The sequence below is a fragment of the Actinia tenebrosa genome, unplaced genomic scaffold (genome assembly GCF_029948245.1).
Source record: "Actinia tenebrosa isolate PJP-AT-01 unplaced genomic scaffold, QUT_ActTen_1.0 utg1515__unscaffolded, whole genome shotgun sequence".
Classification (NCBI taxonomy): Eukaryota; Metazoa; Cnidaria; class Anthozoa; order Actiniaria; family Actiniidae; genus Actinia; species Actinia tenebrosa.
The window spans coordinates 428887-438443 of record NW_028292591.1 but is presented as its reverse complement, the minus strand read 5'-3'; the positions used below and the strand labels follow the sequence as shown (position 1 = coordinate 438443).

General features: G+C 41.1%; 1 protein-coding gene and 1 pseudogene across 2 annotated transcripts; one reads left to right on the top strand and one right to left on the bottom strand.

Moving 5' to 3' along the window:
* Positions 1-3071: 3071 nt before the first annotated feature.
* On the top strand, positions 3072-7174 carry LOC148904404 (uncharacterized; annotated as a pseudogene).
* A 511-nt stretch (positions 7175-7685) lies between these two features.
* LOC148904403 (uncharacterized) lies at positions 7686-8765 on the bottom strand. Of its 2 annotated transcripts, XM_089025372.1 has the most exons (2): positions 8051-8765; positions 7686-7972 (listed from the first exon to the last, which is right to left on the bottom strand). In XM_089025372.1, the coding sequence occupies exons 1-2, from the start codon at positions 8763-8765 to the stop codon at positions 7686-7688; spliced, it is 1002 nt and encodes a 333-aa protein (XP_088881498.1). The 2 variants fall into 2 exon arrangements, with proteins under 2 accessions (XP_088881498.1, XP_088881497.1); XM_089025371.1 differs by having other exon boundaries at positions 7686-8765.
* Between the last annotated feature and the right edge of the window lie 792 nt (positions 8766-9557).

Genomic DNA, 9557 nt, shown 5'->3' with positions numbered 1-9557 from the left:
AATCATGCTTCCTTTGATGCCTCGTTTTAGGACACGAAAAGCGACAAAAACACAGACTTTTGTTTACAGCAAGACTAGAGGCCGCCTATCCTCAAGAAATCAACCAATCAGGTTCTTCGCTGAAAATATCTCAAAGCTAAAAATAGCATCAAACTGTGCACATGATGGTTACGAGGCTATATAGGGGGATTCCTTCTCTTAGTTCATATTCTCTTGATGTAATACTATGGCAAAGAGGGATATTAGTGATTAAATGTCCCCGAAGCCGAGGGAGGTTTAGTGGAAGGCCCGAGGCCGTAGGCTGAGGGACTTTTACTAATCCTCCCGAGGCAGAGAGAACATTTAATCACTAATATCCCGAAATTGCCATGGTATTAGTTTGTAATACCATGATTTCAGAGGAAATTAAAGAAAACAAATCGAACTTGAATACTAATAAGTTGCTATCAAACTGTCTAATCCATCTATCTGATTTATCGTCTCAAGGGAGATTTAAAACTTTGTACCTCATGTTTTTGTTTTATCCGTGTAAACAGTGGCAAAATATTTGGCAAATTGGTAGCATACTAAGGCCTATTTAATTCTAGCCTACTAAATCAAAATTCATTGTTTAAAGAACTTTGACTGAATGATTACTCTTGGAAGCACAAGTAAGAGAGAGTAGTATAGGGGATGGGGGTTCTAAAACACTGACCACTGGAGGATTATCCGTCTAAAGTACCCCCTCGATTCGTGCCGTGATTACCCGCATCCCGCGTTTATGTAGTTAAATATGTTAGTCTATATATGGAGTGCGAAGAATGTAAGAGAAACTTTCAAGAAAGAAGCGGATTTAAAGAAGCATTTGAAGATGAAGAAGAAATGTATGAGTAGTTATGATTGTGGGTGTGGTAAGAAGTTCGATACAAAGGTTAAATTGTATTGGCATTGCCAGAACTGTGAGTATGACTACGATGATCTGAAAAGGGTCTGGAATTAGGTATAAGATATTTCCTATTATATATGGAATCCCAAACCAATTTCGAAACGGTGTCAATACCCGGTAATGGTGAGATTGACGTTAGACAGTTTTGGCGTCAATCAGAAAGGAAGGGCAAAAGGACCCTCCGAAAAGGCATAGAAGAATTAGGAGCCCTGAAAGCGAGCATAATGGTAGAAGTAAGTTTGTCAAAAGACGAGGTAACGACAACAGCAATGCTGCGATTGAAGTCACTGGTTATATTAGAGTCCATGAACCTGGATAGGTCACTTAACGAAGCGTTAGAAGCAATTACAGAGTCGCTGTCTAACTACACAAGAGAAGGATCAGGTTGGATAGTGACGGAGGTAGAAGGTATGGAGGTTAGTATGGCAAGGTACGTGCCAATACGAGGAGGAAGTAACGTGCCCCTTCCGGCGGGGGTAGAAAGGAAGAAAGCCATAGTCAACGTAAAGAATGACGACAACCGCTGCTTTATGTGGGCAATACGATCCGCGCTGTATCCAGTAGACGACAACCCCTGTAGAACAAGTAAGTATCCCACAGACGATTTGGAGTGGGATGGTGTGGAGTTCCCAATGCAGTTGATAGATATTCCAATATTTGAGGAGGAGAACGACCTAGCCATTAACGTTTACGGAGCCAGGGATCAAACGATAGTGCCACTAGTGCTGTCGAAGGCGAAAGGAGAACGAATACACCTCTTCTACTACGGCGGACACTACTCATGGGTCAAACATGTGAGCAGACTGTTTTACAGACATACCAAGCACAAAGGCAAGAAATACTTCTGCGATTGCTGCTTATTATCGTTTACCTCCTTAAAGTCCTTAAAGGACCACGACGAGATTTGCCGCGGTGTAGAGGAAGTAGCGCAACGGATCCAGATGCCCACAGATAAGAACCTATCGTACTCAGACCATCAACAGCAGATGCAGGTGCCTTACGTGATATATGCAGACTTTGAAGCGTTGATAACTCTAAGGAAGAGCAGAAAAGTGGTGCCACGAATAAGGTGGGATTACACGAGATCTGCTCCTTTGGTTACATAGTAGTCAGATCAGACGGTAAGGCTAACCCTCCTGCTATTTACCGAGGTAAGAACGCTGCTAATAAGTTTCTAGAAGCATTGCGAGAAGAGGAGGAAGAGATAAGAGAACGATGAAGACGCCCAAAGAAGATGGTATTTACCAAAGAGAACCAGGAGGCTTTTGCCAAGGCAAAGAAATGCCACATTTGCCAACATACGCTTCTTCAGTTTGGAAGACAAGCCAAGAAAGCGTGGGACGAAGATGGAAAGTATCTAGGAGAAGTTCATTTTAAATGTGGCAGGTATGCAAGGAAGGGGGAAAAGACCAACGAGCCTTCCACCCACTGCATTCATTGTCATAAAGCATTCGTTGAGGATTTCCATGTGGATAAGGTTAGAGATCACTGCCACATCACGGGTAAATACAGAGGGGCAACGCATTGGAAATGCAATATAAACTTCAAAGTAGATCCAGAAATGGAAATACCCGTATTCTTTCACAATTTAAGGGGTTACGACAGTCACTTACTCTTACAAGGAACCGACGGCTCCGAAGTAAAGTGTATACCCAATAACAAAGAGCGCTACATGTCCGTAACCGTAGGCAAGTTGAAGTTCTTAGACTAGCAGCAGTTCATGGCGGACTCCTTAGCGAATCTCGTGAAATACAACACGGAGTTCCCCATTTCCAGCCAATACGGCGCAGAAAGGAAAGGAGTGTACCCATATGAGTACATGGATTCCTGGGAGCGCTTTGAAAAGCCCTTACCGCCCAAAGAGAGATTCTACAGCACCTTAACCGAGTCCGAAATAAAGGACGAAGAGTACCAGCACGCCTTAGACGTGTGGCAGAAGCATGATTGCGAAACGATGGGGGACTACCACGACATCTACTTAAGGTCTGACGTCGTCCTACTAGCGGACGTCTTTCAAAGCTTTCGAAACATGGCAATGGAATACTACGGGTTGGATCCAGCGAACTTCTACACGGCTCCTGGGCTTAGTTGGAGTGCGCTGCTAAAGAAGACAAACGCGCAACTGGATCTCCTAACGGAATACGACATGTACCGGTTTATGGAAGATGGTATTCGTGGTGGCGTTTGCGGGCCCAGCAGACGATACGCCAGAGCAAACAATCCCACAGTAGAGTACGACCCAGAGAAGCCAACCACATACATATTTTACTTAGACGCTAACAACCTTTACGGCTGGGCAATGTCGCAGTACTTACCCGTAAGGGATTTCGAATGGGACAAAGTGAAACCGATAGACTTCTACATGCGGGTAAGTAAAGAAGACGACAAAGGTTATGTCTTAGAAATGGATTTGGAACACCCAGCGCACCTGCACGACGCGCACGATGAGTTCCCGTTAGCACCAGAAGCGATAGAGATACCGTTTAAGCAGCTGAGTCCGCTGCAAGAGCAAATGTGTCCCGGATACAAACCGTACAGGAAACTAACTATGAACCTGATGGACAAGAAGAAGTACGTGGTGCATTACCGCAACCTGCAGTTCTACGTGCGACATGGAATGCGAGTAACGCACATACACCGCGTTTTGAAGTTTACGCAGGAACCATGGATGCGCTCCTACATTGACTTTAACACACAAAAGCGTACGCAGGCAAAGAATGACTTTGAGAAGAACCTGTTCAAACTAATGAACAACAGCGTATTTGGTAAGACCATGGAGAACATTCGCAAGGGCGTAAGCATAAAAATAGTCAGCACCAGAGAGGAAGCAGAAGCATACGTGTCACAGCCTGGATTCGTCAGATACGTAGAAATGTTAAACTTCTAAGTGATCCACATGAAGAAAGCTAACCTATTCCTGAATAAGCCTGTATACACTGGGTTTACAGTTTACATTGCGCGCGCTGTCAAGATGTCGGTCGTAACTCTCTTCGCTCCTATCTTTTTCGCCCGTTTCTCCTATCTTATCACTATCTGCTGCAATTGTTTTGTATCAAATTCTACCTCTTAAGGTTAGTACTACATATTGAATGATTTTTCCAGGTTCAAACTGGCTCCTTATGCCTTTTCTTTCTATCTTCCCTTTTAACTGTTGGATAACCTATCTATCATATTGTCGCAAAGTTTGTTGCTTGATCTTATCTACTCTCTGTAAACAATCTTTTGGTACATAAACTGTCCTTTTTTGTCCTTCTTTTCTTCTCTTGATAATCGACCCACTATCTCTTCTCTCTTGATCGTGATCGATAAACTTCTGCACTCCTTCTACTAGTCATATATAGTTTTACTTGAAGCTTGACCTCATTTCTTTTTCTAATTTCTGTCTTAAATGTATTTGACTGGACTTTCTCAAATGGTTTTCCTTGTATATCAAATGGTTTTCCTTGTATATCTTTATTTCTTCTTTAATTTTGTTAGTCATTTATGTTTTGACTTTTTTCTCTGATCCCTATTTTTTAGTTATTTTAGCTATTTCCTATTTTCTTTTTCTTTTTTTCTTTCCTATTTCGTTATTTTCTTCAACGGTATTTTTGCATCCTGTTTTGTTTACCACCTAACTTTTTCAAACTTTTAAATCTGCTCGAGCACACGACCGTTCACCGAAAGATCTAGAACAACGCGCGCTTGCGCAGGTAAATCTGCTTGAGCGCGACCGTCCATCCAAAAGATCTAGAGTGGCGCGCGCTTGACAGCTCAGGTCAGTTCAAGAGACCTGCTACTGTACTATTTCATCCAGTACAACCTGTCGCAGAGTCGGATCGTCGGCGACTAAACCGGCAAACCCTTCAAGCCTTAATTGGTTGAAGAGGTGGGTGTGTGGACACCCCGTCAGGATTAAAAACAAGACCTGCAAAAGACGGATTAGCTTTATTGGAGCTGACCGCCATCCACTGCAGCTGAACTCGTCCTCCAGTCGTCGAGGTATCCTTGCCACTGGAACCAGGACAAGTGATGTCAAGAGTCGTGGAACTTCGTTGTGCAGCTAAGTCTTCACGTTAAAATTCACGCACAGCTTCTACTTGGTTACAAACTAAAGCCCTGCGGCGATTGGTAAGCATCGACGGGAGCAGGATTGTGAAGTCTGGAAGCTTTTAGTTGCAAGCCAGCACGTAGGCGGTGGAGGTCAAGTTACAGTCGCTCTGCTCTTGGACTCGGAAACAGGAGAGTAGTTCGGTAGTAGCCTCCATGACTGAGCAGTCCTTTTCAGGAACCACTCTGCTCACTCCACAAGGGGAAGGGGTTAGAAAAGGTACCCTAAACATAGCCTGTTTCCTTAAAACCCTGGCTGGGAAACCGCACCCAGTGGGTTCACCTTTTGCGGTCGAAAACAAATAAAGCATCAACTACATTTTGGCACATGGAATGTGCGAAATTTGATGGATAATGAACGAAGCGAGAGACCAGAAAGACGAACGGCATTTGTTGCTCGAGAGCTTCGCCAGTATGACATTAGAGAGCTTACGAATCGACGACCGTTTGCACGACGACGACGCCGTTTATGAGAACACCGTTACTACGCATGCGCAGCAGGAAGTGACGTCATGTGCACCGTCGTCTTCAGACCGACGACGACCTCTAAAGCAGTAATTTGACGTCGTCCTACACCTCAAGGTATGTGATGTATTTTACTTATATATTTTCGAGTCTTTTTAATCAAAAATCTTTGAAAACCATGTAGCATTTGTAAAATTTCGCTTTTTATTCCTTTTATAGTCTAATGTGAAGGTTTTCATATTTCTTTGCCTAGTTTTACAAGCCAGAAGATTATCCAGTCATCATGGCAGCCAACAACACAAAGTAGGTTTGGTTTTATCGAGATAAATTTGAGATAATTACGATAACAGTCATTGATTAGACTGAAAAGAAGAACTTTTGAATATATAAGAGTGAATATCTCATTCAACTTTTTAAAATTGGCTTATAAATGCCAGGCTAGAATGCAGCAATCAGTTTTTTTAGTTTTCGCCTTTGAATTGAAATACGTTTTATCTTACATTGCATTTACATTGCTTCTTCTTTATATTCCTTAGTAAATGTTATTGGTGCTTCAGGTAATGTGATAAGTAACTTCTTTTACTGAAATACAGCTGGCCCTACTTATTAAAAGTTGAACTTTTCAATGAATGTACAGTCAGTTTGAAAAATAATTTGTTATTTATATTTAAGCTTACAAGTTTAAGCTTATGAGCAATACAACCCCGTTCACATCAAAACGGTGTTTAGTTAAACTGTGTTTTATTAAAAGATTGAGAAGCTAGTATAACGGCCTGCAATAAAATCAAACGATCCAAAATATGCTCAGAGCAAGATGTCGGATAGTTTACATGCATTAAGCTTATTTCACCAAAAAGGTTGTTCAGTGTTTGTAGATATTTCTAAAAACCTGATTAGCTAAACCACTTTAAGACATGTTCCTTGTTTGGTGTAAGCCGGTGTAAAAATATTTTTATCATTGAGATAAATAGAAATAATTAGTCAAAGGGAAAACATAACAACAACATAAGACACACAGACACACAAAAAAAACAAACAAACAAATCTTCCTCCAAAAACAAAAAACAAATCAAACAAAGACTAAAGAAAATTGTGCACTGAAACTTTTCTGTTGATTCCATTATAATTTGTAATACTTTTTTTTTTGAATAGGATTTCACAAATGAAATGGTCAAGTGATGTTTTTCTAGGAAGAGAGATGATGCTTTTTGAGTTGTGGAAGTTCAAAGCAGGGAGCCGGGAACGAGGAAACTGCCTAGACAGAATCGCAGAGAGTCTAAACAGTCGCCAAGAGAAACCTACATTTACTGTTTCTCAGAAGGCCATTCGGGACAGGATGAAAATTATGGAAAGGGAATTTAAGAAGAAAGAAAGGACCGAAAAAAGCGCATCTGGGATTTCTCCAGAAAAAAACCGAGCTGGATGAAATTATGGAAAACTGCATTCAGTTAAGAGACGAGCAGGAGGAGTTGGCCGAGAAATCATCAGAGGAAGATAAAAAGAAGATGGAGAAAAATAAGGAGTTGGCAGAGGAAATGAGAAACAAGGCAATGGAACGCCTCTCGCAACAAAAGAAAGATGGCAGTGACACACCAAAAAAGAGAAGGAAACAAAATGATGCCATGGAATATCTAAAAGAATCCACTGAGAAAGAATTCGAGTTAAGAAAGGCAGAGTTGGAAATAAAGAAGCAGCAGGAAGAAAGAGCGAAAGTTGAACAACAAAGAATGTTTTGAGCAACAGCAGGAAATGGTAAGGCAGGTCCAAGATCATATGAAAACCCAGCAACAACAGTTTCAAATGTTCATGCAAATGTTCATGAATCAGCAAAATACCCAAGCTCAGGTATTTCATGAACTGTTGAAAAAAGACAAGTAAAGTATACATGCCTTTTCATTGATGATTCAGTTACGATTTGTTCGATTTCGATTTTTTTAATTTACAATCAAGTAATTGAATTGCATTTTTGAATGAAATGGAACATCTTAATTGTCAATTGGTAAAAAATTAATTTTGACAAAATTATTTGCCTTAAATTGATTGACTTAAAATGACATTTGTTTTTATAATAAGTTATTACTGATTATAGCCACATTTTATATTCAGCTGGAAATTTTGTTTGCCAGATATCAATAAAAACCATAGACTACTGGTCGTCACTGTTCTTATTCACTTGGCTATCAAGGGTAAAACATTACTTAATCAATTAGATGAAATAATCATGTAGGGCAGGCGGATCGATACCAAAGTACTGTGAAGTAATAGATCCATACAAAATTGAGCGTGCATTTTGCATTAGGGTACATCCTATGTACATCTTGCCAACTGCGCTTAGACCTATTTTAAGGTTGTTCTTAAAATCCAAAAATTTAAAGTAGTTTATTATGTCCCCAAAAATCCATTCTACTGAGACTCTAGCAGAGCTCATAGATTTGTTGTAATCTCGTTGATTTTGTGTAAGTACTGCACCTCTATAAGGAGTTTGTAGCTGTGGTCGTAAAGGATAAGCAAGGTCTCCATATATGCACATCGTTGAGCCAGTAATTGGGTTATAAGAGAATCTTTGGAGATCTTGCAGTAAACCAGAAGAGGCTAGCATACCACTATCGTGATGTTTGCCTTCTACTGGACCAAAAAGGTTGCCGACTAATCCATTCGGTAGAGCAACAGATTGAAATTTGATTGAATGCACACGTTTGTGTCCATTGTATATACTTTGCTGGTTCCTACCAGGACGACACACTGGACGAACCGTTCCATCTACAAACCCCCAACAGTTGTCCAAAGCTGCACCTGACTGATGAACTGCATCGGCATACAAAACAATATTTGCCGGGGAGAGAAGAGTATGATTGTACCTTGTAAGTAGATGATGCCAGCGGTTATAGATCCAGTCAATCATGTGATTAGTAATGATACAAAGTTCAGGAATTGGCCTAGCAAAGTGAGGAACCAAATCTCCATATCGGCAAGGGTAAGCAAAACGTTTCAGATAAATACATAGAGCAGGAATTGATCCAACTACCAAGCCATTGTATGTTACAATTTCATCTGGTAATTGGAGCTCCTCAGCAAGTTTATAGATGTCTTGCCTGAAGAATCGAAATTGGGCCTTGCATTCATCATCTGTTAACAAGTCTAGCTCTAAACGGTCATAACTCCAATAGGGAAAATCTGGGTTTTTTGAAGTATAGGCATCGTAAAGTAAAACAAACTCTCTGTTCTTAATAAATCCTTTTCGGTAAGCATGTAAAATACAAAGTCTCGTCTCTCTGAAGTTCGGCATGTAAACAAGGAAACAAAGGATAGAGTGTTTCAAAAGAAAACTGTTAAATTTTACGAGTCAAACATAAAAACAAAGAAACAACAGTTACAAGTCTCAAAAAACCGATGACAATTAAATTGAAACCTTTTGGCGGGAAATTAATGTAGACGCGCACGCGCGTTTTCGGCATGCCGTCGTGCTACCTTCGTAAGCTAAATTCTATTACGACGCCACTTACGACGCCAACCTAGTTGGTGACGTCACTAGAAGTCGTCGTCGTGCAAACGGTCGTCGATTCGTAAGCTCTCTATTGACATTGCGGCGCTTCAAGAGACCCGTCGCGCTGGTGAAGGACAGCTGACAGAGACAGGTGCAGGATACACCTTCTTTTGGAAAGGAAAAGAGGAGAACGAACAACGCATTCATGGTGTCGGTTTTGCTATTAAAAATGAGTTGGCCAGGAAGTTGGAGGAGTTCCCGACTGGCATTAATGAGCGTCTGATGACGCTCCGTATTAAGCTTAATTCCAACCAACAAGCGACAGTAATCTCTGCGTATGCTCCAACTCTATTGGCTGAACCCGAAGAGAAAGAGTTATTCTACACCACACTTGACTCTATGCTTTCACAGATACCACGCAACCACAAGATCATTCTCCTCGGCGACTTTAATGCTCGAGTAGGCAAGGACCACTCAGTATGGGAAAATGTGATTGGGAAGGAGGGTGTAGGCAACGCTAACTCAAATGGGGTCATGCTCCTAACGAAATGTGCGGAACATCAACTGATATGATCACAAACACACTCTTCCGAC

Coding starts and splice junctions, on each gene's coding strand:
- LOC148904403 (XM_089025371.1), bottom strand. CDS start 8,765: ATGCCGAACTTCAGAGAGACGAGACTTTGTATTTTACATGCTTACCGA.